Source organism: Chaetodon auriga, chromosome 22 (genome assembly GCF_051107435.1).
Source record: "Chaetodon auriga isolate fChaAug3 chromosome 22, fChaAug3.hap1, whole genome shotgun sequence".
NCBI lineage: Eukaryota > Metazoa > Chordata > Actinopteri > Chaetodontiformes > Chaetodontidae > Chaetodon > Chaetodon auriga.
The window spans coordinates 3,085,326-3,111,998 of NC_135095.1; the positions used below are offsets into that span (position 1 = coordinate 3,085,326).

General features: G+C 42.4%; 1 protein-coding gene across 4 annotated transcripts in view; it reads left to right on the forward strand.

Moving 5' to 3' along the window:
- dennd5b (DENN/MADD domain containing 5B) overlaps window positions 1-26,673 on the forward strand; it is a 73,288-nt gene that overhangs the window by 2,721 nt on the left and 43,894 nt on the right. For 3 of the 4 annotated variants that reach the window (XM_076722002.1, XM_076722003.1, XM_076722004.1), the window contains exon 2: window positions 25,691-25,750. The exons of the other annotated variant lie outside the window; for it this stretch is intronic. In XM_076722002.1, the coding sequence (XP_076578117.1) occupies window positions 25,691-25,750 (60 nt within the window). The remainder of the gene's footprint in view (window positions 1-25,690; window positions 25,751-26,673) is intronic. 4 annotated transcript variants of the gene reach the window in all.

Consider the following 26,673-nt stretch of genomic DNA (forward strand, 5'->3'; position numbering starts at 1 on the left):
CAATTCTGATCAGGCCTGTTGCTGTCCTCCCCCATGATGCACCATCTTCCAAACGACACTAATGCTGCCATGATTGATATCAACATGTTGCCTTTTGCACTCATAAACATAAACCTTTCCCTTCAAGCACATGGGTACATCTCAGCACCCCCGCATATTCTTGTACCCTGAGTTGGAGGCAGCCATAATAGCGTTGACCCACATTAAATAGGGTTCTAGGCTTTTGCTTATTTTAGGCTGCAGCTCCCCTCCTCCTTGCTCTTTGTGTGGCAGGGTAGCCGTCTTTCCCTCAGCCCATTGTTCTAGTCAGAGGGCCAGACTTCCTGTAGACCTGCCTCGGGCTCCATCATGGTTTACAGTGCATTATCTCTCTCTCTCTCTCTTTCTCTCTGTCTATGTGAGAGTCTACTCTATACAACATTGTACAGTATTTAACTCCTTTATTTCAACTCATGCTCTGTTATGGATCCTGAGCTCTTTGGTCCCATACTGGAATGCTAATTAGATGGTCTAATTCTTCCCATAAATAGCAACTTTGTCAGTCCAGATACCCACCTACCATACCATGCCATTGAGCTGTAGTGGTATAAATAAACTCTGGCTGGCATATGGAGCCTGAAATAGTCCCTACATTTTAACACCAGATGCAGTTAGAGTCTGCAGCATTGTGGAGTTGAAATGTGAGAGGAGACAAGAGCTAATTTTGGGAGGGAGATGTTTGGTGTGCTAGTTGTAGATGTAGATATGAGGTCAGTGCTGCTACAGTGTGAGATGTGTGCCGCTTTGCTATCTTCTACCCCTGCAAGAGAGGTGACGCTCACTCAGCCCAGTGTAGCTGCTTGAGAGATGATTGCACACCAGCTTGCATAGCGGACATAAGTCAGCCAGACTTTCTTATCATACTGATGACCATGGTGGTTGCAGTCCAGCAGCAAACCTGGGGCCAGTGAATGATTGACGTTTTTACTTGATAAATGACTTTTGTGTTTAATCAGTTATCAATAGTCGGCATTTAATTGTCCATCAGTGGACTAATCAGTTAATCAACCACCAATCAATAATGAATTGTGTTCCACATGTATGCTGTCAACTCAAGGTGTTTCTAGCTGCTAACTTTAGTTCTTGACAGCTAAAGTTGTCTTTTTATCTACAGAAGTTTATATGGACATGCACAGAGGCCTTCATCATCATTTAGAATCGTCATTTAGAATATTTTAGGTAAACTGAAGGATCAAATTATAGGTAGAAACACATCTCCCACTTCATCCAAAAAACATTTTAAAACATGAAGGATTATCTGAATGCATATGACAGTGATTATATCTGCCATACTGACTGGATATCACATGGGATGTTGGTGGTGGTGATGCAACCTCCTGGTGTTGGTGGTGTTACAGTAACATCACCACAATTTTCAGAGTTTGTTGGACAGTTAAAGCTTTGCACACTGTAGATTTATCAATATTAGCAAAAAAAATAAATAAAAAAATAGAACAATCCTATTGAACTCTCCAGTCACGTCTAGCAGTGACATTGATAGAGTGGGGAAAAGCAAAGCATTCATACTGGTTTGCATGTATCGATACTGATACTGCATGCATGAACACACACAGATGGACAATATACACTGTACCTACACACACACACACACACACACAAAGACTCACAGCTGCGACTGTGGTGATGATGCTCTTCTGAAAACCAGATGCTCGGTGATCAGATGATCCGGTCTGTCAGGTGTTCAACTTGCCAGCACTTGCCCACTCTAGACCTTCTTCTCCTCTTCTTCATCAGCTTCCTCCTCCCCTTTATACTCCCTCTCTTCTCCTTTCATGTCCTCCTCTTTATCCCCGTCCTTCACACCTCCTCGTCTTCACAGCTGCGTGTCACCCACAGCAGTGATCCCCAGCTTTTGTCACACTGAATTAAACAGGCTGTTGTCAGTATTTTATCCCAGGTTAGTCACTACCCATAACCCAGATGTAAATGAGTTAGTATCACCTCAGGGGGAATCGACAGACACGTACAACCACTTATGGATCCTAGCCAGGTGCTAATAACTTCCGTTACAGTACAGTCATGTCGTGGGAAAAATGGGTCAACCCCACACAAAGTGCAACAGAAAATCTGGCAAATGTTTATTACTCATACAAGTCTCCTCTACCATGTAAAATGTCCTAATAAAAAATCCTAAAATCTGCGATGCCACAGTTTCCCTTTGACATCCAGGTAAAAGACTTGATTTTATTATGATTTATTCTTGTCTTTTGTCCACACAAAGGGTTCAGTCCTCAGACACTGGGTTTTACAGGAGACATGGAGCTGGATGCAGTACAGTACATATGTAAAAGGACCCTGGTAGGTCCATTTTCTTGCAGTATCTCAATAATGAAAAGTTAATATCACATTCCAGGTATTCTTCAAAAAACTTGTTTCTCATATCAGACCACTTACATGGTCTGATACATAAACATTTAGCAGATGTTCTGTTGTAACTTGTGTGAGGATCGCCCTTCTTTTTCACTAAACGCCTGTACTAAAGGGAGTTTTTGGCGTACTGTTGTATAATACCTGCACTGTTAGTGTGGTTAGGGTTTCCTTTCTTCCTACAAGTGTCAACGTGTCTGTTTCAAGATGAATACAAGTACAGCTCAGACTTTGTGTAAAAAAAAAAAAAAATCATCTCTTAGTGGATTAATTAAATACCAGCTTAGCTTCTCTAGTTTCTTTGACCTTGAATTTTAACATTTGATTTAATATATTCCGCAGCTTGAAGTGTGTGTATGTGATGATACTAAGATGATCTTGTTAGCTAATGCACAGCACAGTCACAGCAAATCACAATGTGATTTGCTCACATTGCACCTGTTAGTCCTTTCCCTCCCTGGATTTGTTGTGTTTTTACAGTAGTAGTTTTTCCTTGCCAACATGAGCAGGACGTCTTTGTTTCCTGTCAAATGTGGGCCTGTAATTCCCTTTGAGACTGATTATCCCTTTAAAGACATAGAATACCTGACATTGCTTGCTTCATCTACTCTAAATGAATGTCTTTCTGTCATTCGGATAAAGGATGTTGTCTCCTGATATACTGTAGTTTCATCATTTATTAGAGAATCTGCCGACAGCCTGACATACCCATGCACAAAATGACATTAAGTTTGGATTCTTGTCTAATTTCTTTTTTTATCTCATACTATGTGTAATGTGACGGGTGGATATTCATAATTTTTTTTTTTTTATCCTTGCAGCTGCCATTCTGTGAAATTAAAAAAAGGGAGGGGGGCCTCTTTTGTCCTGCACCATGATGTGAAAATCAACAGCATTTTCCAGTTTATTTAAATAATTAGTGATATGTGCATGTTCAACTTTGTCCTGCAGCCGCCTTTATGTTAATCTAATGCAGTTCAGACTTGTGTTGAAAGTATGGCGAAATATTATCAGGCCTGAGCTTGTGCGATTGAGGCTGTGACTTTCGTGTTTGAGTGACTCAGGCGCTTATTTAGACATGAGACGCTTGTCTGAACAGGGTTGTATTTAGGTAAATGCAATATGCAAATAAACTTGACATTGGTCTCGTGAGATGGATGTAATGAATTTCAAACCTTAAATCACAGCTGTATGGAGCCCTCAAGCCATTTTAATGTAAACAATCTGGGACGTTTGAGTGTCCTCTGGGAAGACTTTCAGTTACAGTGGGCCTGTCTGACCCTGTTTCAAGCTATTAATATTCAGTTGTTCAAAGAGCTCCCTTGCTGCCATTGGCAGCTGGGAAGTTAGCCAGCACAGCTTTAAACATGACTGGAACTCAGAGGTGTGAAGGGGCTGAGGTGGGAGTGTCCTGCAGCAGGACACAAAGGGATTTGAGCAGCTAAAGCTCCGCTCTGGCCTGGACCATCTGTCCACACACAGGCTGGTCTGGGTGTCAGTCAGCACAAAGGCTGCATGCTAACACTGGCCACCGACATACGCTAATGATGACAGGGCCTTCCAACACTGACGCACGCCCCTCTGGACTTATGTGAACAATGGTATGCCAAGGTAATGCACAGATAATACTATATGGCATGTGTGATGATCAGTTAAACAAAAAACCTCTGCACACTTGTTTTTTTGTTCAGAAGGTATTGAAACATCTACTTATCTCATTCTGTATTGGCAACATATCACAGGATTGTCACTGTTATTGTTTTTCTACAATAAATACATTTTTGTCATTTCTTCTTATGCTACGGATTCTCGTGTCTTTCGCTCTTTCACTCTTTCATGGCTGATCAGTTCCGTCCTCCTCTCTTCCCCCTGTAGTGATTTCGTCCATCTCTCAGTTCGGTGCCCCGTGCTCTGTTAGCCCGGCCAGGCTGCCGTTAAGCCTGTTAGAGTAATCCACTCAGACAGTCCCTCCAGGCTACACTGAACGCATCACTGTAATGTAACACACGGCCAGGCCTGGCCTCACCGCTGTCTCCACACACACACACATTCATGCTCATAACCATGACTCCACTCTCTGCTTCCTGCAATGTTTGACCAGCAGCATCCTCCTGTCTTTTTTTTTATAAAGCCTCTCACCATAGGTCATCTTTTTAATGGCTCTTGATGTTTTGGCCTCACCGGACAAATAATGATTTTGTGACCAGTTTTAGGAAAAAGAAATGGCTTCCTGTAAGTGGAGTTCAGGTCTCCAAGTTTCAGAGAAAAAAGTTAATCTATCTCTTTCATTAAGTAATACATTAAAATGAAAAAATGACATATTATGAAGTTAACGAAAATAAAAGTAAATGTCTTGTACAATATCTGGCAAGATGTTGACACAAAATTCACAGGCAGCAATTGTCAAGAGACAATACGAAATATTGTCTGGTTGCAGCCTCTCCAGCTCCTTTTGTCCTTTTCATATGAGTATAAATTGAGCATCTTTTGGGTTTTTGACAGTTGGTCGTACAAAAAAAACTTCAAGCAGACAAGGTTGTTTGACCATATCTAAATGCAGATAATGTTAATGCTCATTCCAGATAGCTGTATCTAAAGCTGGGGTAAAATGCCTCTCTTGTCTTTGTTGCCAAAAAAGGAAAGCAGTAACAAAAAGTCAAAGTCAAAGGCCGAAAACCTACAGCAGTGACAAGCAGGCAGCATTTGGTTCATGTAGTTTTATGTTGCTTTTCGTAGCTTTGGGGACTCCAGATGACTCAGCAACAGGCTCAAAGCAGTTTGCAGGAAGTCTGAGGTTTTGCAGTCTGTAGGTTTAAGTTGAAGGTTCTGACAGAACCCTGAACCTGCCTGTCTGACAAGATGTTCAATGTCAGGGATGTGCAGCCTCATGCTAGACCCATACAGTCTAAGAGAGGCTGCCATGTGCTGCTGGTCAAAGTTCAAGCATTGGGGGGCGGTGGTGGGGGGGCAGTGATGATGGATTGTCTGCCTCTGAGAGCCGGCAGGACCTGATGACCTCAGAGGATGCTGCTAGCTGTTGCTGACTGGTCACATCCCTTCGCAAATGCCCCTCTGTCTCCAACAGCAAAGTGAGCAGTTGATCTTGGGAGGCGTGAGGAGCCATTTCACCGCCCCTCCCTCAGAATGACCTCTGACCCTGAGCTCCATATGTTCTCTTTCTATGGGGGAGGAAGGAGACAAAGGAACCAGAGGGAGCTTGGACGTTGTTGTTTTGGTTTATTAGGCGGGCCCACAAGTCTGTCGGAGCTGGACATGACCATGGAAGCTCAATTTCACTCTGTTTTTGTGTAACTTTTTTGCATTAAGAAGAGATTCGGGGTCTTCTTCATTGTGCGTACTGAAAGCCACTGAAGGTCGGGGCATGGTTGAATCAAACCACATGTCATGCCGCCATGTCTAAAGGCCAAGAGTGTCTATTGCTGTTTCGAACAGCCATTCTTGAGGGCCTGATGTCATAGAGATGGATGAGACTCGGTCATCGTTCACATGTGGATAACTGCATGCTCTTTAAGAGACTTAAAGAGAAGTTGCAGGGTGTAAGGAGGTTTCCTTTGCTTTTCATTTGAAGCATTGTGACCCTTTGATTTAGCACGTCTACGCTATGACAGCAGTCAACCAGCTTTTTTTAAATGACAAAGAGGATATAAAATTAAAATGGATGTCTCTTTTGATTGAGATTGAGCTCATCTTTAGAACATCTCACTGTTCTCATGTTACCCAGTAAAGTATGTATAGAAGCTCGTGCACACATGCTGGCCTGGTGTGTTTAGAAGTATGTAAGTATATAAGAGTTCTAAGTTGTAAAAGCTTCTTAATCCAGTCTTGAAAACAAGCCTGTTGTCTCCCTGTGGGGCTGTCTCAGAATGTCACATTGTATCCTACAGGCGCTCAAGGGTTTATATGAAAATGTCACTGACATTTCCCTTGTAGCTTGTATTGTTCACTGCTAGCTGAGCTAAAACTCAGAAATTTATAGCTGGAATGTAGCTTACAACATCAGGAAATGTCAGCATTTACATTTTGTCATAATATTACACCGAGCAAAGTCAAATCTAGTCTCATATCACGATATTTCCATGCTCCAGCATCCCTGAAAATTCAAAATGCATATGATCAGTATCCTCTATTTTATCCAATATTTAAAGGTTCATATGTGTCCCAGAAAGCTTATGCTTAATGAAGATGAGGAAATCCTCTGACAGTACCTCTGCACAGAGCCAAACAGAAGACACTATGTTGTCTTATGTTCCCTTTGAAAGCTTGACAAAATTGCTCTTCTGCTCATTTTGTCTGTCTTTTCCCTCATGAATTGTAGGACAGTTCCAAAGTTTTAGGCTCTGCGCTCTCTTTGGTCAACAACTCATGCATGTCATACATGACTTGTGCACACAGTAACTTTAATGATGTACTGCAAGGCAGCCATTTGTGAAACACAATGGTGGTCTTTCAGGAATTCATTGTTCCATGGTCAGTTACCTGTAGATTTATAGGACACTGTAGCCTTTCCCTCTTGCTTCTTCCTCCTCACTGAACAAAGGAGTGTAGGCTCCATTAACAGAGGACAATAGGCCTCTTCTATTCGCTTCTGTACGTTAAATGATTTCTCAATGAGCCAGGAGGACTGAGTTTGACCCCGCTAGTCACCTACCACAACCTGAAAATGAACACTGCCTCTTTTGGTTGTTTGATAGACTAATCAAGCGCACCCCTTCACCAGAGCATGCAGCCAGCTGATCGCTGTGTGTGCAGAGCCTGTAAACATGCACACAACCTGGCTCCTGTCACAGATAATGTCTCCTGGATGCTCCAGACATGCGTTCAGTTATGCAAAGGTGGCTTTTGAGTGTGTGCATTCCCGTTATCAGCAGCACCTCGTCTGTCCAGGTGCTGGTGTGTCCTGTATTTTTTCAGATCACAAAATATATATTGCAGAAAAAAAAGTTATGTTTTTCCAATACCAGACCTATTTACAGTCCTTTTTTGTGGGATAAGCCAACCTGTGATGCTTGAAAGTTTTTGATATTCAATGAAAAGGCCAAATTTTAGCCTATTGTTCCACTGTAAGTGATACACAGTTATATACTGCCCTACTTTACATTATTAGTTGTGGGAAAACAGATAAGACATGAGGCATTTGTTAACTTGTATTTGATTTGTATTTTTTAATTTATCGGTCTTGACCTGATCATTGCATTTTTCTGCATTCACAGTTATTATGAGTATGCTTTGTAATGTGGAGCCTCAAGGATCATCCTCACCTTGGAAATTGTGGTTTGTCTAATTCCCTATTTCACCGTAGGCCCTTACAAGCTGCCCTCCCCCCCGTTAGTGCAAAGATCAACTCGTGTTTCACTTGCTATGCTTGCTCTGAGAAATCAATAGTAGATATGTTTGTAGTGTGACGGTACACTCTGTATGTGTGAGTCTGTACCCAGACCAAGCTGACATTGACATTTTAAGTGGTGGAACTTAGACTGAGAGAGAGACAAGCAGGTAAAAGAGAGATGCAGGCTGTGACTGGGGAAAACAAGCTGGCTGGAGTCTAACCATGATTGAAGCAGCTGTGATTAATGACCCCGCCATTAATTTTCATTGATTGTTGAATGTAATGCCATAATACCTCTGAGTCCCCTTTGACACACACAGGCGACATCAGCCCACACCAGCATCATCATTGTGACAGCGTGGAGCGCAGTGTTATGTCAGGCAGGCTGTAAATCTCCTTACATAACTGTGATAGGCTGCACAGCGGTAACTATGGCCCCTTATGACAGATTAGAGCCGCTGTGGTACGGGGGCCCTGCTGCAGACTGACAGGCCATCACCTAACTGTGAGACACGCTGGACACACACAGTGGACATGGATTATACTTTAGAAACACAGCGTGAACATTACAGAGCTGAAATGCTTTGTGTGTATTTATTATACATTTGCTTTACATGCTAGCAAGAAGCAACCATGTGTGACTGACAGAGACTGCTGGGGCGTTGTAATGCGTCACGAGCATCCAAACTAAGCCGCCTCCTCTCATGCACATATTTCTTTGACAAGCTTTATGTAAGGTCAGCACACAATGCTCAATGTGATGAAGGTTCACTCGAAGGCAGACTACATATGTGACGTCCCTCGAGTTTGGAGCCCCAGTTTGATCAAATTGAGTTAAGAACTTTAAATGGAGCCCTTTATTTCACAAGTAATGAGGAAAAAAGCCCAATCAGAAAATGACTGCTTCTCGTAAACACCTTCTTTTGAGCCCTCAGTAGCTCATGTAAATGCACCTTCCACTTGCTCTCAGATGGATTTGTGAACATAACACACTATGAATGGACACATTGTGAGTACTGTTTAGGTATTTTGAGTGTATCTGCACTACAAACCTCCTGCTGGACGGAAACGTAAAAAAAATAATGTGTCTGTTTGTTTGAGGACATTTGGTTGGACCTTGATCTCTCACTGACTAAGTTCCAACTCCTCCATTGACCTCTGGCCTGTGTGATAAGGCTGGCTAAACAAAGCATGACCGCTATCAGAAAGCTAGCCCATGTCATATTCTCCCTCACTGCTACTCTCTAAACTTTGTTTATTAGTTTTAAACCAGAGAATGGATTGAATTATCTCCTTTTTGCCTTTGTCTTGGTCTCTGGTGTCTGTCTTAGTCTCTCATTCTCTCTACCTGCCTCCTTTCTTTCCCTCTTCCTGTACGACTGCACAGGACAGTGAATATGGTGTACGAAACTAGCAAACAGTCCAAAGTTTAATACTGTCAGGGCAAGCGCTGTGAAGATAATCTCGACAGATAATCTCTGCGTGTTTATGAAAGAATGGACTGTATCGACTGTTATTTGTTTCATCTTTGTCACAAATTAGCAGTGGCTCAGGGCAATGACTGTTCCCTATATAAAAATAAAAATTAGAGTGCAAAAATGGGCCAAAGCAGCAGGCAAAGCTAGAGAGAACACCGTCATGCACCAGCCCATTTCATCTCACACACTGTCGTTGTTGCCCTCTATCAAGGGAGTGATTGATGAGAAAGAGAATAGCAGTTTCAGTTTCATGTTCAGAGCCTTTGTATAAATCCAACAATACATTGCATGAAATTGAAATGACTAAATAATGAGTTACAGATGAAATCAGTTATTATTATTAGCATTATTAGTGGGGGCTCAGGACAGTGAGGGATTTTCCCGTCATGATTATGTCACAGCACACATCCGCTCGATGCAAATCCCTCAGAGTGTGTTTAACAAACAGCTGAAATCTCCATCATCACCAGTTAATTGGCACTGTTTTTGTGCGTGTGATTGAGCTTGGGTCGCGTTCACTCCCGCCGAAACCCCCCTCTCCTCCCCTGAAAGCAACATCAGGTTATGTAATTGGGCCATCGGTGGACTTGTCAAGGCAGATTAGAGAGACTTGGCAGCTATTTCTGAACCAGTGGCTAGATTGTTTATCACAGCGGAGTGAAGGGTGAAACGTGACAGGACAGCAGAGTTTAGAAATCTGAGAGGAGCACAGATTTACAGAAGGAAAAGCTCTTCTAACGTGAGGGACAAAGAGAGCAAAATTTGGAAATATTTCAGGGCTTTTGTGTATCGAACAGCTACATGCAACGAGTTCACAGCTATTCTTTTAAATGGCAATAGCTAAAGAGAGAGAGCAAGGCTTCCATGTCAGCCTGCGTCTTGATCAAGTCACAGTAGTCGATATAAATACAGGTAATGGCGAGTCAAAAGTGGTCGCAAGTGTGGAGATACTTTACGAAACTTGACACAGACAACACGGTGCAATGTTTGTCATGTGACATGCAAAGCTGTGCAGGGCAGCACGTCCTACCTGAGGAAACCCCTTATCCAGCACAAAATCTGTCTGAAAGCTGAAGAATGTACCATGTTTGATAGCCTGAGAGCCAGTTCCCCGCTGCAGTGACTGATAATGCAAGATGCCACCTTGGCTAGTGGCAGATGATGCAGTTAGAAATGGATGGGCTGACTGCTGAGAAGGCTCAGAATATACTGCTGATTCACAACAAGCTGCACCAATCAATATTTGTATATTAGCAAAGGATTAAATGGCTTGTGTTACCTGTGAAGCACAAAACAAAGCTCCTTCTTTCTTTAGGTGTTGTGCTTTTGACGTTCTGTGAGAATAGTAGTCACTCGTGTAGTTATGGACTGAAACTGTTACTGCGCCCTGGTCCAGTGCTCACAGCTGTTTTTATCTGAGCTTTGATCTGCTGTATGCAAACCAGATAAGTTAGAATCGTGTAGACAGATGTTTTTTTTTAGCTGGTTTGACAGAAGAGATTCAAGCAGCTTGGATATTTGCATGAAATACTCCAGTGAGTTGTGTCCCTATGCAGCACACGGACATGTAATTACATACAGACATACAACACACACTACACACACACACACACACACACACTGTAGAAACGTCAGTATGGTCCTGTGGTTGTGGTGATTCAAACTTTAGGCTCTAATCTTTCCAGAACGTGATGTCGTCTTCAGGTTTTCCTCTCTCCTGTGAGTTTCTGAAACAAAAGGACATCCTCTGCTCCCAGTGTCGTCTCTTTTCTTTTCATCTCTCCGATCACATTATATCAGTCCTCCTGCTTGAAGGCTGAAGTATGGGATGCACTGCTGAAGCAGCTTATGCAACTGTCCTTAATGTCCTGTTCATCCTTAGGGCCATTTGAACAAACATGTCTCTGTCTGTCACTCTCGATCTTTTACTTTATGTCTGTCTTTATCTCGGCTTCAAACCATTATCATTTCCTTTCCAAGCAACCTCCTCAAACCTCAGGGCCCTCCTCTGAGTTCTGGAGGAACCAGAGGGCTGTACCCACTATAAAACATCGCTAGTATTGCCTGCCAAATGTTAATCACCTCCCCGACACTCAGGTAGGCCTGTGTGACGAGCTGAGGGGCCTTCTCAAAGGCAACGTAATGAACATGTGCCTGGGTTCAAATGGGATGATGTAACCTCCATTACAGGGGCCCTACAGCCTTTTGTGTGTGCTGCAGGATGCACAGGGATTGCCATGGAGACAAGAGAGCATTTAAGCAAGACAAATCATTTTGCTGAATGGGGATGATGAGCTAAAGAGAGCATCCACCATCTCTGCACCTCCACCCACCAACTTACTCTCATCCTGTCTCCTTCTGATTACATGAGGTAATTTATATCAACTGTCAGCTGCCCAGGCTTGAAAGCATTTAGCTTTATTGTGTTTCCCCACCCTCTTTACCAACACACACACACACACACACACACACACACACACACACACACACACACAAAGCAGGCTGTGAAACCACCATGTTTCTTACATTAGACTAACATTAGTCTATAAGTGATTTGATAAGTGTTTAACAAGCCAGGACTAACAGAAAAGTATGAATATAAAATTAGCATAAAAATTATAAATTGTTTAGAAACAAGGTTGCCATTATACTCTATTTTTCATTATTAACAGTTCTCATTAAAAGACTAAAAGCAACCATGTGTTAGTCTGTCCCTCAATACCTTCTGACGTCATTCATTGCTGATTTGGCTCTGCACATAGGATCAACAATAAAAAGATATATGATATCGTTACACTGACACTTTAAGTTATTTGTCAAGAAACACTGTCTGGTTCCAGTTTCTCAGAAAGTGAGAGTTGGAATGCATTTCGTGCCACATGCTGGAAGTGGAGTGGTATAAATGGAGAGGTATTTACATTGTGGTTGAATGTAGGGATTTGGCTGGTTTGAGGCTCTGTAATTGGTAGGCTGTAAAGGCAAAGGAGGCACTGGGATTTTTACCCCAGATCAGGACCTGTAGTCATGCTCTGAGGAGCCAGTTTAAGAATGAAAATGTCTTTGCTTAAAGCAAAGAATAAGACACATTCATCAAGTGAAAATGTAGTAAGCTTTAAAAGCAACTATGACGTAATTAGATTTTTTGCTCAGAGAGGAATAATCAATCAGACCGGAGGTTTAGCCTACATCTGCCCAGAAGTTTACTTGCAGCAGTGGGGATTGTGCATATGGAAGGCTTTTAATGTGAAACATCTGCAGTACAGGCAGGGTGGGCTCCAGCAAAATGGGCTTTACTGGGATGATGACAGTATTTCTGTTAGCGAACAGAAACCATTGTACCATTCTTTGATTGAAGGCTTTTATTTGAAAAGTCTTGTTGTTTGCATCTTTGACAAATGCGAACAAGGAGTGGAACAATTTCTCAGAATCTGTTTGGCAGCAACATCTTACAAGAAAGCATCCTAAAGTTTTTAAATTGTGAACTCACAGCTGTTAAAAGCCACCAGAAATGAAAGCTAACCCCTCCTGCAGCTTTTTGAAAATATAAGCTTGCCAGCACCGGGAGGGATTATGCACTGTGGTCTGTTAGATCTACACTTGGCGTAGTCCAGTTCATTCGCTCTGAACCAATTGATGGAAACAGGCCCAATTACTTTTTTTCAACATTTCAAAAGTTTCCTTCAAATTCGTTCGACAGCTACACGGACACACCGCTAATGTTGTCGTGTCAGCTTTAGAGGAGCAGCATTGCTTCTGTCCTTTTTAATTAAGCTTGGGCTCGCCCCTCTCCACAGCTGTCCTCTCTCCTTCATCTCCTCTTCCTCCCGCCGTCTCATGTTGATCTCATCTGTCTCGTGCCCTTTGCTTGGTGTTTGTCTCCCCGCACCTTGCTGTCACACGTCTCGTCCCTCAGCTTCACTGCGAGGCTCGTATCTTTCTCTCCCTGTTAGTCATTCCCTGCTGTGGACTGGTACTGTACATCTTTTCATGTGATCCCTGTCACACTCTCCTTTCATCTTTTCTATTCATGCAGACAGCACAAGGGCCTGCTTGATGCTGCTTTTGTCATCTCTGCCAACAGAGATCATGTTCCCCCGCCATCTCCGCTAACAAGATGTCTTGTAAAGTTGCAGATGAATTTGTTGTTTTTTCTCAGTCATAATGCAACATCCATATCCGCTCAGGAGTTCCAACATTTCAGAACTTCTTTTAACATCAATTCACAAATAAAACCACTTTTCAAATGCAGGTAGTGCAACAGTTTTGTCATACTTACCAATTTGCGGCGTTGAGTTTTTCTTTTAGACAGTTATAATTATTAAACCTTATCTTACTAACTAGTAACTTGTACATGCTTTACATTTAAAATGCAGGAAAGAATGGGCCATGCCCTTTGAGCTGGAGTGCTGTTATGTTCAGTTTCATTGACAGGAGCTTAACACCAAACAAAACAACAATAAAGGAGAACAGACTGGAATTAATTAGTGAGTGGACAGCGTTTTTATTCGAAGAAAATCGGAACAGATGAGAACGAAGGAGAAGTGTGATCAAATCTACTTATGAAACAGGAAAATGAGAACTAAAAACCCTTAAACCTTTTTTAAATAAAAGTCTGCTTCTCTCTGGAGTTGAGGTAAATAATGACCCCGGCCAGTATTTGAGAATTTACAATATCAACACCGAGAAGCTAGAACCACAAGACATTTTGTTAGTCTAGTTTCTAATTTCCTCCGGAAACATCTGGATGAAACTAAATGAACTTTCAAAAGTCATCATGCATGCAGTAAAGCCAGATGAGACCTGACAGACACACCAGGCTGCACTAATAATGAACTGAACTTTTTTTCTGAGTGACTCATTCCCATCAGGCACATCACCGTCACCACCTCCTTATAGCCTTACAGCTGCTGTGAGGACAGCTGCCATTTGCTGACACACGTGTGCACAGACACACAGAGAACAGTTCAGACAGCTACGTATGTTGTGCCTGTTTAAAATGAGTATGAGGGACAGACAGAGTTATTGATAGAAGGCAAAACAGACAATAAATAACTCATTATGTCCCTTTCAAAAATATGTACTACAGCCCCAGATGTTTTACTTCTCTTCAATATGATGGAAGTAGATGGCACTCAGGTCAAAGCACCAAAAAAATGCATGTGAAAAACTCAACATGTCTCCAGAAATCATGACCTGATTACTCAAGACCAGCTTTTCTTTCTACCAAACTACACCTGCCTCCCGTATTGCTGAGCAAAAGGAAGCATGCATCTACTCGTGAAGGTTAGGCTCGTGCCTGTGACAGCGTGAGATGCAAACATTAATGGTGTCCTCCTTGGCGGAGCTGTAAAATTAGCTCCTGTATCAGTTGGCTATAAACGAACCTCTCAGATTAAAGGCAGGGGAGCAGATGCACGCTTCCTTCATCGCTTTGAGCAGCACAAGCCAAGTGCCATAATTCCATTATATTCAAGAGGAGGGAGACTTCTCTACAGCTGATGTAAAATAGTCCTACAGGTAAGAAGAAAAAAATCAGTTTGGAGAAATGTCAGGGTGCAGCATCTTAAAGGAGGATTGCTGGTTTTCACTTTTAATTGCTTTAGTTGCCGTAGCAGAGCTCTTGTCTCACTTGCAGCCTGCCTGCTGACATGGTTTTGTCATGAGTAAAGAATTCTGGACTCACGCCACTGTGGCAACCGCAGCTTAATAGAGATAAACTTGTGGGGACACATTTTCCCCTCCAAATCCCTCAGTGCACGGGCGTGACAGTGCATTATCATCCTGCATGAGTTACCGCCTCCTTCATCATGTCCATCACTGATGACATTCAGCGCAGTGAGGCTTGTCTGTACTCCTTTCATCAGCCAGTTCTCAGAGAGCTCATAACAAGGTGTAGATAAACAGCAGCTGCTAATCTACTAATAGTCACTTGACAGTGAGTCATGAAGCGGGACACAAAAGCCTCCATGATGGAAGGACCCAGGGGAGCAACCAGAGCATGTGCCTGAATGAAAATGAGTCCGCCACCCTCAACACCTCCCGCCCCAGCCTCCTCCTTTCCTCTCCCTCTTCATCACTCCTTTTTTCTTCTCACCACCTTAAAGCGAATAAAAGAACAGAGCAGTGTTTGACGGCATGACAGGATGATGACATCACCACAGTAGTGTCCTGCTGCCGGCCAATACAGCGCTGAATAGGGCCAGCTTAGCCCGGGCACTGGAACACTGGACCATTGTAACACACACACACACACACACACACACACACACACACACACACACACACTCTCTATCTCTCTCTCACTGTCTCTGTCTCTCACTCACACACACACACACACACACACACACACACACACACACACACACACACACACACACAGTTTTCTCATTCAGATTCAGCCTAGCCCCCTGCAGCTCTGATCCCCATCATGTAAGGATAATTCATAATGATTAAGAGATTAGAAGGTGTTAACCACCACCACCACCTCCTCACCACCCGACACCCTAACAACAACAGCCCCCCATCTTTAGTTGACCTGTTGCCAAGGAGACAGATGGGTGCTGCTCCCACCCAGCCAGTGCCAGGCGTTGGCAGGCCAGCTCGGCACAGCGGGCGCTAGCTCCATTTAGAGAGAACGAAAAGGTTGAGTGTGTTCTGTGCACATATGAGCTGTTTGGATGCTTTGTGTGTGTGTGTGTGTGTGTGTGTGTGTGTGTGTGTGTGTGTGTGTGTGTGTGTGTGTGTGTGTGTGTGTCTCCAGGCTGGCTGCCCAGTTGTAACAGGTGCTGCTGGTGGAGCACTGGGTGGTGGAATGTGTTATGAATGTTATGGGAGCAGTAGATCAACTCCTGCTGACTTGTAGGGAGGCTTTGGCCACAAAGAAGAATATTTCATAACTGCTGCTGCACTATGAAGAAAACCTGGAAAAATGAGTTCATCTTGCTCACATGAGTATTGTTTTTCCCACTAATTCAGTGCCTTCTGTATTTACCCTTTTTAGATTTGTTTTTACGACACCGTCAATGACACTCAACACTTTAAATACCTATTATTATTATTATTATTATTATTAAAGCTAATATTTCGTAGGTCCATTCTCTCTTTCATTGAATCTATTTTCCTGCATCAGCCTTAATCATGGACGGATGACTGAACGGGCCTACCACACATGCTGATGGCCTCTGCGGCTTCAGTTTCTAGGCTGTGATAGTCGAGATTCAGGCTGATTTGAGAGTAATGTTTATTTGTACGCAGGCTTGTTTTATGTGCTCCGCTGACTCATGGACAGAAATGTGTGAAATCTGTCTTGATGGCACATGAATGATTAATGGGTCAGTTTGTGTCTGCTGTGATTCTGTGATGTGATTCTACTTGTTAAGATTCCAACCACACCGGATTGCTTTATGAGACAGTTGTTCGTTTGATTGAGCCTAGATTTCCACGCCACTTCTTGTGGCGAGTGTGTGTACTCTACATGCTCTTTGTGCCCAGAATGCATCGTTTCTTTCACGCTTGACTGACTCAGTGCGTTGAGGGGCATGATTTAATGTATTCAGCAGATATTCAGGATATGTGCAGACAGATGCATTTGAAGTAACACAAGACATGCAAGCCCAGGGGACTGTGAATGATCAGGACCACAGCCCTGCTTTCAAATCCCTGAATACACACGTCTGTACCTTCACGCTGCAGGTGAAACACTGACAGCCTCCTCTCTCAGTCGGCCGGCGATTGCAGTTTGCTCTTCTGTCTGTCTGCTGTCTCTGCTACTAAAGGACTCATACACGCATACCCATACACACTGATGTGGATCCGCAGGGCCTTGAAACAGGGCAACAAAGCCTGTCAGTCAGTCATGCTTCCTGACTGCAGAGTCCACACACACACACACACACACACACACACACACACACACACACACATACACACACACACACACTGATTCTTACACACTCTTCTGGAGCCGAGCGTCTGATCACCTGGCCTTGCAAGGCAACAGGATCCACATACATTATGCATCAGTGTCTGCAGCCAACATACGATTAGTTGCTCCGTCTTTCTTGTATTTGTCTGCAGGCATGTGTGTGTGTGTGTGTGTGTGTGTGTGTCACATAGTCACATTTTGGGGACTCGCCTAACTTGTGGGGACAAAATGCAGGTCCCCATAATATAAATCATTAAATATTAGGGTGAAGACTTGGGTTAATAGGGTTAAGCGAGTCGTGGTGATGGTTTTGGTTAAGGTAACGCTCCAGGAAATAAATCTAAGTCGACGTAATGTCCCCAGAAGTGATGAAAACCTAATATGTGTGTATATGTGTGGATGTGCTGTAATTGGGCATTTTTGTGCTTGGTAAGGTGCTGAGATTTAAAATATTTTGTGTAATGAGATGCTGCTTCACACTGTGCTTGTGAATTCATACACTAGTGTATTTGTATTCTGAGGACATCCTCCTGGGGCCAATAACATGTAATTAGAGGTGCATGAAGTGATTTGTGGCTCTAATGATGCTGTATGTGACCTATTATACCCCATATTTGTACTTAAGTCCAGCACTTGAGTAAATGTATTCAGTTTCCTTCCACCACTGTGCTGTGGCCAGTTCTTATTTGGGCGCTGCATTAAATATGTGATTGACAGGCTCAATAATTAACTTGATAGGATTAAGAGAGTGGAGACTTGCCAACCTCTGGCTGTTTCACCATTCACACTATAAGCAACTAATCCAAAGAGAATACTGAGAATGATGTCAAAGCATAAATGCAGGATCTGGCACGTGATGCAACCATGTTTCCAAAAAAGGTGGACTGCTGGAGGAGGCGTAAATTAAAACAGAATGCAATTATTTGCAAAGTATTCTCAACTCATAATGAATGGAATGCAGTACAAAGACAAGATGTTTAGTGTTCAAATTGATAAACTTCATTATTTTTTAATATAGACTCATTCTGAATTTGATGTCTGTAACACAACACTTTGACTGCGAAGCCACGCTGCTTGAACATGTACCTGGGATGTCTTAGTGCACCAGTTGTTGCATGCTAGTCAGCTTACTACAGTTGATCAAGCTAATGTATGGTTTCCCGGGCAGTTACAGTGAAAGTGGACAGTGATTAGTGTCAAACTGTGTGAAGACATTGCTTTTTCTTTGTGGAAAACCTTCAAAGGTCATTTAGAACAGCATCACGTGAATGTGTGAATGAGACAAAGACAGACTGAACGGCGAGTCCTCAGCGCGCTGGCAGCCTCTGACTGCAAGTCCGAGCCAAAGCAATAACTAATGCTACAGGAGGGTTTAACTCTGCAGATATGTGACCGTACAGAATACAGTACAAGTGCTTGAGCTCTGCCACAATGTGCCTTCACGTGTGCAGTCAGTCCATGTGTTGCACTGTATGAAGGAGCACAAGTTGTTCAGGAATTATCAACAGTCTTATGAAGGATCATGACTGACATTTGAGGTTTGTTTTTTTTTAATTATACCTCTGTGCCAGTGACAGCTCCGGCCCAAGGCATTATGTGTTTGGGTAGTCCGTATGTCTATCCGTCCCTTTCTCAATCATGTAAAGACAGGACTGTTTTTTGTTTGTTTTGATGAATTTACACACTAATAGACGTTGGTTTTGCTGATATTGCAGATGACTGTTGTTGCAACAAGTGATGAAACTCTCTATCAGTCTATAAAAAAAAGTCTCAAAGTGAAGACAGCATGTTTTTCACTGGAAATTACTGCAATCATGCATGTCAATGTAGAACATTTTCACTACATTCTGGACAGACACGGACGCAAACTGCAACTTGACTGTTTGGTGGAAGCGTACAACCACAAAGCAGTAATTCTAGTTGACAACATGCCGGCATTTGAGTGCCTTAACTGTTCGAGTAGGAATTATGAACAATAAGCCACTGCTGAATGTTAACATTTTTCAAAATAATGACGAGAATATCATTGTCTGCATTTTTTCTTTAGTTTTCCCTGCTGTACTGAAAACACACTGTATGTTTTTTTACACCGTTTTTTCTAAAGATTGGGTTTTAATGTCAGATCCTGCATTAAGCTCTTTGGATAAATGTCTCCATTTAACAGCAATCAGTGTGTGAAGTGGTATCCAGTGGAAGAGAGAAGTGCGATGGGTTATAACGAGGCTGTGGAAGAGAACAGCAGAGGAAGAGACAAAGCCAGGTGGAGACAGAGCAGACACGTAGACACTCACAGGCTCCATTGATCTGTTGTTGCCGAACTGTTGCCTGGCTGCAGCTTTGCAATTCAATTTGGGAGGCAGCAGCGAGGGCTGTCCACATCGGCCCAAACAGCCTGCATACTCTTAACACGCTCATTCACTTTTAATGGTAGATCTGCTCCAGCCGGCTACTCTCTCAGACCCGGGGTATCCAGTGGCAGCCAGACACTTCCACCTCGATGCTGTTGAGGAACGAGGGAACATGGTCTCGTCCTTCCCATGTTCAACAATCATCCTCCTGGACCTGATTTCAGAAACTTGCCTTTGAATATGAAATATTTGTTTGTAATTGGTGGTGAAATGGATGGCAGCAGAAGTCTTATAGTGATGTCCTCTAAGCATAAAATAAGCCTGCAGGTAGACACTACCTCATGTTTATGTATTTTTATTTTTCTCCTTTCTCTGTAGTCTACAGCTACATACAGTTCATGGTAACATTTATTCAGATTATTTGGTTAGTTATATTGATATTTCACAGCATCGGGTTTGTAACAGTTCTATGATGATGCCAGCTTTGAGTTAATTAGACTCACACGAGTATGACTAGTCCGTTAAGAGACATGCAACTCTGTCCTGATATTGACTGGACCACATAAGAACATGGTATATTAAGCTGTTCACTCAGACCTGAGGACAGGCTAGTTGCAAAGCTGTTTTGGCAGCATCTGTGAATTTTGACCAATGTGTGTGTGTGAGGCTGCATTAATCTCTGTGCTGTAATCCCATTAGAAAGTAAAGGTCACATTGAACATAACACATACAGTACACATGCAAAAAAAAAAGCCCTGTTCTAACAGACAAAATCTGAGCGGACCAGTCGACTATAGTTTACAGTTTACTACAGTTTAATCTAGAAGGTTAAACAATGTCTGAAATAATATTCCAGATATTATAAGAACCATTTGAAACCATTAATCACTGTCTTCAATAACCAAATTGTATTTTAAATGCCACTTAAATGCGCAGCACTTTACATTCTGCATTATGAGCATTCAGCATTATCCTGTAATTTAAGTAATAAAAGGAATAAAGATAGCAATGTTTTATTGACTTCTTGACTAATGCAGACTAATGATATAATGCCTGTCCTGATGTCTTGTGTTCAGTTCAGTGCTGTGTGGTTTAGTTAGTTCGGTTAACATTGACATAATTGATACTTTTGTGCTGGTTGAATTGAAAACCACACAACAACGAGCGGTACAAACAGAACAAAGACAACAACACCAACAACAGAGCTAAAGCTAAATGGATGAGGTTAGAGACCACTTGGTCGAACAGACTGCATCATAATGAAGAAAGAGCTCAGATTAAATTGGGTACCTAGGGAATGAAATGATAGTGTGGACTGAGGGCAGTAATGAGTGTATTACTATAAATATAAAGCTGGCTGAAAACAGTCAATCCTCTGCATCAATACAGAGTCTCAGAGGGTCGCGGGGTTAACGCTGATTCACCAACATAATTGCTTTAGTTTCCTCTACAGTGAGCTTCTGGGGGAAGATCCTGCTCTGATACAGCTTGTGCTTTTCAGGAAAAAGTCAGATCTTTCCTGTTTCTCCCATAAGTTTGTACGTCTCGGTGATTTTCTCTTCAGTCCCATTTTACTGTGTTTATTCACGTTAAAGCCCTAAAACCAACAATGTGTTGATTAAATAGTCCATCTCTCAATATGGGGCTGAAGATTGATTAAAAATGACTCCCAAATATATAGTTGTATCATTTAAAAAGGCTCAGTAATTTCCTTTAACAGCTTGCCACTCTGCTTTTTCACAAATGTTACTCAAACAGGAGGAAATAGTGCATTTGTTGGGGACTATTTTCAGGTGGGTGTGTGTGAGATTGAGCAAAGATAAACTGCGGTGTGTGTGTTCATGGTAATGAAGGGACACGTTCCCCAGTGCAACAGTGTGATATACTCATATATACTGCTAATAGGGAGTATTCATCGTTGGTTTGGCTCTGCACATGACATTAATGAGACACTATTATTGAAATTAGATTTCATCCCTTTGCACACAGTAAGATGGATTTGCAGGACTGAGCTGGAAGAATATCAAAGTAACATTAGTGCTATTTCGATGTTAAGCACCATCAATAACAAATCCATCACCTTGCGTGCCAACCAATACCTAATCAGCTTAATACTGTAGCTCATTGATCTCATGCCGACTCTGATCATTGCAGTCACTCATAACTGCTTCATTGGTCTTCTGCGCAATCCATACATAGAAGCATCGATGGATGTGAGTGTGTGCACGCAGACCTCTTTTAAAGCAGGAAGATTGGCTACATGGTCCCCAATATGTCCGAAATGTATATTTGCATCTTTTTACAGTGTGTGTGCATCCGTGCGAGTTTATCTGAAGTATGAAAATGAGCAGATAAGAGCGTAAAGAGGCGGCAGACAAACAGACGGAGGTGCACTGTTGAAAGAAGCAGATAACAGCAGCAGCACTGTGTGTTTGTGTGGTTTTCCTCTCACTCAGCAGCTGAACGTTTCCTTCACTTCTGACTTATTCACCGTTTGAACCAATCGACACTTCATTTCACAGACTGCTGAGACTTTCAGTTCAGTCCCAGGCGCTGTGGTGTCAGCAGCCGAGAGAAAGAAATAACCGGTCTTGTGCACAATGATGAAACTGATGGAATCTTTCCATGTGAGCAGGTCCGTCATGTACCTTCTACAGCTCAGGGCAGGAGGGGCTATACATTCTTTTGTAGAGGTTCTTTGCAGTGGATTATGTTGTAGTTTTTGACTAAAAAGCACTTTTGATAGAATCCATCACAGCAAAAATTTCTTTTTTTTTGTCCTTTAAGTATCATGGGCCACGCCCAATTTTGCAAACTCAGTCTGCACCCTCAGGTACACACCTGGTGCAGGACTCTGCTGCAGTTTCATGCAAGAACCATTTTTGGAATACTCCTCTGTGGTGCATTCAAGGATTCTCCAACATCCAAGATTTCATGGGAAGAAATATATTATCAGGAAATCAGTCTTATTATCAGCAGGATTATTGGGTTTTGCTTGTAGTCGACTCAAAAATCACAAACCTATGACATGTTGAACAATAACTTATAACATAATAACAACTATTGTTCACAGTGATGGATTCCAATTTAACCTGTAATGTTCATGTTCAGCCTCTTGTTGCATTCAAGTTATTCTCCTTTTCTTTGTGCTGCGTTGTGCAAAAATCTCAGTTTTTTTTTACCTGCAGCATCATTCAGTCAGATGATATGAAAAAACTTTTGACCATTTTGGGCCTATTTTAGGGGACGAATTTCACTGATGGGCTGCTTTGAAGGAAGGAGGTGACCACATTTTTGGCGTTTCAGTTGTATACTTTGGCATGCATTGTGCCTGGATTATTAAAGTGTTGGGAAAAACAACAACAACTCAGTGACAGAGAAGAAAGGAGTGTAATCTGCAGATACAGTACATATATAACATGGTCATGATGAAGAGTAAATAGTAAAACATAAATCTGTAATAAAATTCACCTTTAAAAATGACAGCGCAGTGCTACTTCTTGCAGTTTCAGGCAGAGAAACAAACAGCAGTTCCTGAAGATGTTGACTGATAGTAAGTGAGCTGATTGAAGAAACTGTGCGGAGGAGAAACCGTCTGAGACAGGAGGAGCGGAGTGATGTACGAGGCACACAGCGAGGAGGGAACTGCAGCGATAGCACACTTAATAAATGTTTTACAGTTACATAATACTGACAGGGAGGTGTGTGTGTGTGTGTGTGCGTGCGTGCGTGCGTGTAAGTCAGTCATAAAGATCAGCAGTATGGAGTTCTGTGTGTGTGTGTGTGTGTGTGTGTGTGTGTGTGTGTGTGTGTGTGTGTGTGTGTGTGTGTGTGGACAGAGACTGCACTTCTCAGTCTATTTTAGGAATTTACCAGCTGCATGAAAATATTTGTGTCACCATAATGACCTTGAAATCCAGTGAAATCCAAGCCCCTGCTCTCTCTCTCTTTGTGTGTGTGCGTGTGTGTGTGTGTGTGCATGCGTATGTGTGTGTGTGCATGCTTGTCTGTGCAGACACACAGTACACTATCCATGTTTCTGCTAGTGTGCACATTATTGCACCATATTGCATTCTAATTTTCCAAACATTAGAGATGACCTTGCTCAGCATTTTTCACTGAACCATGGCCGTTACAATCCTGTACAGATTATGGCAAACACTGCCAGGATTCCTTCCCCCCTATGCTGTCCTCAAGGCACTTTGGATGAAGGTACCTCAAGCAGCGTTGCGACCGTAAGGCACCCTGCTTTTCCTCAGGAGTTTTGTGTTTCGGAGACACAGCTGATTAAGGCTGCTAATCTTGGGTCTGGTGAGTCCAACCACAAGATCAGAACTCCTCTCCCAGGGATTAACCTACTATCAGTGTGCTCACAGAGTACCTCCATCAACAGATAGATTAGCTTGGTTTTATCCTGGTGTAGTCTAGACATTTACAGTACACAGTGTAAATCAGTTTACACTAAACATGGTTACAGTGACTTTAAGGGGGAAACCACAGATTTTGCACACCAAGGTCACTTTCATCATCCCAGAGGTTCTACTCACCCGTCAATTCGGATTGTTTTGTGTGGCTCAGGAGGAGCTTTGTCAAATCTGACCTTAGCTTGAGCTCAGTGACGACAAATTCATAACAGACAGCCTGTTTCACAAACTTGGGCTTTTGCTGCTAGAAACAACATTCTGCTCTTCTGGATCAGGAATGCTGCCCCAACAAAAAAGTTATAGCACAACATTATTATGGACTGCATTCCTAGTGAATACATCACATGCCTGCTTCACGCCAAAATAGATGTTTTCTCTAAGGTCCGGGACCCTTACTTGCAGCATATTGGGCCCACGCTGTCATCTTCCTTGCTACGTGGATTCCCCAAATCAGCTTAGCCTTTCTTTGTGACTTTGTTATAGGTGCTCACTATCTAACAGGCACCTTGTAGCCTTGTTATGGTTGTATGCTCTGTAGTGGTTGTCATCTGGATACTGCCTTGTTCTGCTGTGGGAGATTGAAAGGGAGAAGGCAGGATGGTAAATATGCCCACTGTTATTTATTTTTATTTCACATTTTGGGTACCTACATGCCCACTTTCTGCTTTTTTTTTTCTTTTTTCTTTTTTGTCGTGTCTGAGCAGTTCTGTATGTTCTGCGTTTTGTGAAAATGTACTAAAAATATTTAAAAAAAAAAAAAAAAACTGGAGTGGGCTTTCACCTGGCAGGAAGGATAGGACAAAAAGATGCTGCTGAGTTGCTTAATGGGACTGTAAACCCGGACTGAAAGTCCCTATAAGGCATCTGCTGGTTTGATTTTGGCCACTTTGCTTTTATCTGACTCATGTTAGTACACCAACTTTATGGAAGTGCACCACTAAATCACCGGCGGGCCCCTTTAATCTATTAGCTGCCAAATTTCCCCTTTTGTTTGAAAAATCAGATCTGGACATATTTTTCCCAAATTCATATGCTAATTATCTTTGAAAACCTTGAACTGTCCACTATTTATTTAAAACGAAGTTCTGTGGATTTGAACAAAGTTTGACTTCGATGGATGAGTTCATATCGACTGTGTGCTGGTGGGATTAAAAATGTTAAGCCAACATACACACATCATCTCTGCGGCTTCCGTGGAGTTTGACTGAGATCTAAATGTGACGTCAGTGGTTTGCTGCTCCTGAAAATGTTTGTCGCTGTGCAAATGCTGCTGCTTGGTTTGACTCAGAAGAGTTTGCCGCTCACTAACATTAAACCACGAGCAACTACTTCACTCACCGCTCCATCATTCAAGGCAGACACTGACAAACATTCAAACATTTTCAGTGAGACTTTGCACCTCTTTAATTGCACTTTTTAGTCTTATAACACTTAAAAATGGCCCACAACATATTTCAAGTGTCTGCATTTTGTGACATTTGCTTTTGCCTCTTGCTCAGGCCATTTAACCTTCATAAATGCTGTGGTTTCAGTATGCTAATACTCACTTTCAAGCCCATGTGTGTTCTGTCTGAAATGCCATGCTCTGCTGTGACATTGATACTGTATGTCGTTCATGCTTTCCTCATTCTCATTCATGGATTAATTTGCTTTTCTGTGTGCATTTGTTTTGACATTGCCTCCTTTTTGTCTTTGTTTTTTTTTTTTGCTCCATGTTTTTCCTGCATGTGGCTCGTCCGTAGCTTTGTACCAATGGCTGGAAGCAGACCGCCATGGCAGGGATCCTGATGCTGCAGCCACAGGTAAAAACCATCAACTGTTCACCTCCTTCATAACTGAGCGCTACACCTCTCACTTGCATGCACGCCCGCTTTTTGTCAGTCAGCCGCTTCCTTTCGCCGTGTGAGCTACGTGATGTAATATGAAGATTTACAGGTCGAAAGTGGTTCTCACGCTTTTCCACACTTAAATGTTATAACCTGTAACCCCATCTTCTAAGGCCTCAACTGAATGCCATTAGAGTTGCACTCTTAATCTCCCCTGAAACTAACTGAAGGGTTTCCTGCACTTTAGTTAAATGAAAAGCGTTTAGGGTACAGCATTTTATCAAAGTCAGTCACAGTATTGAGTCCTTTTATTAAATCGGATACATATCTATTATCCATGATAATTTCAAGTACAATCGAAACAATGAATAGCTTAATTAACTGGCAGATGATCTGAATGTGAAAATAGTTTTTGTTTCAGCCCAAAGTGTCACATCCCATCAGGATTCTCAGCATACTGCACAGATTAAATGGATCCAAAATGGAACTGGCTATCTGAACCCAGTCTGAAACTGACATCATCACCAAGCAATCGGCAATAATCAGCATGCAGCTGAGAATGTCAGATGATCAAGTGTGATCGAGTATAGTCGCAGTTTAAGTTTCATGTTATATATAAACTTGATATATTTATAGTTTGAAATGCCAGCGTGGAAATGCTGGTGTTAACTGTCTGATATTAGGAAGATGGTGCCTGATACTGTCTGCTGCAACAACCTTTTTACATACTATGATGTCTTTATTTATTTACAGTATTTCGTTTGCAGAAATAGTAGAATTGAACCTGCCACCCAAGCCCATTCATTTCCCCCCATAGAGATATCACGTCAGGCTATGTTTGTGCAAGGCTGACATCACCTCTGTGCTCGATGGATCCCTGTGCATCCCCCTGCCTCTCC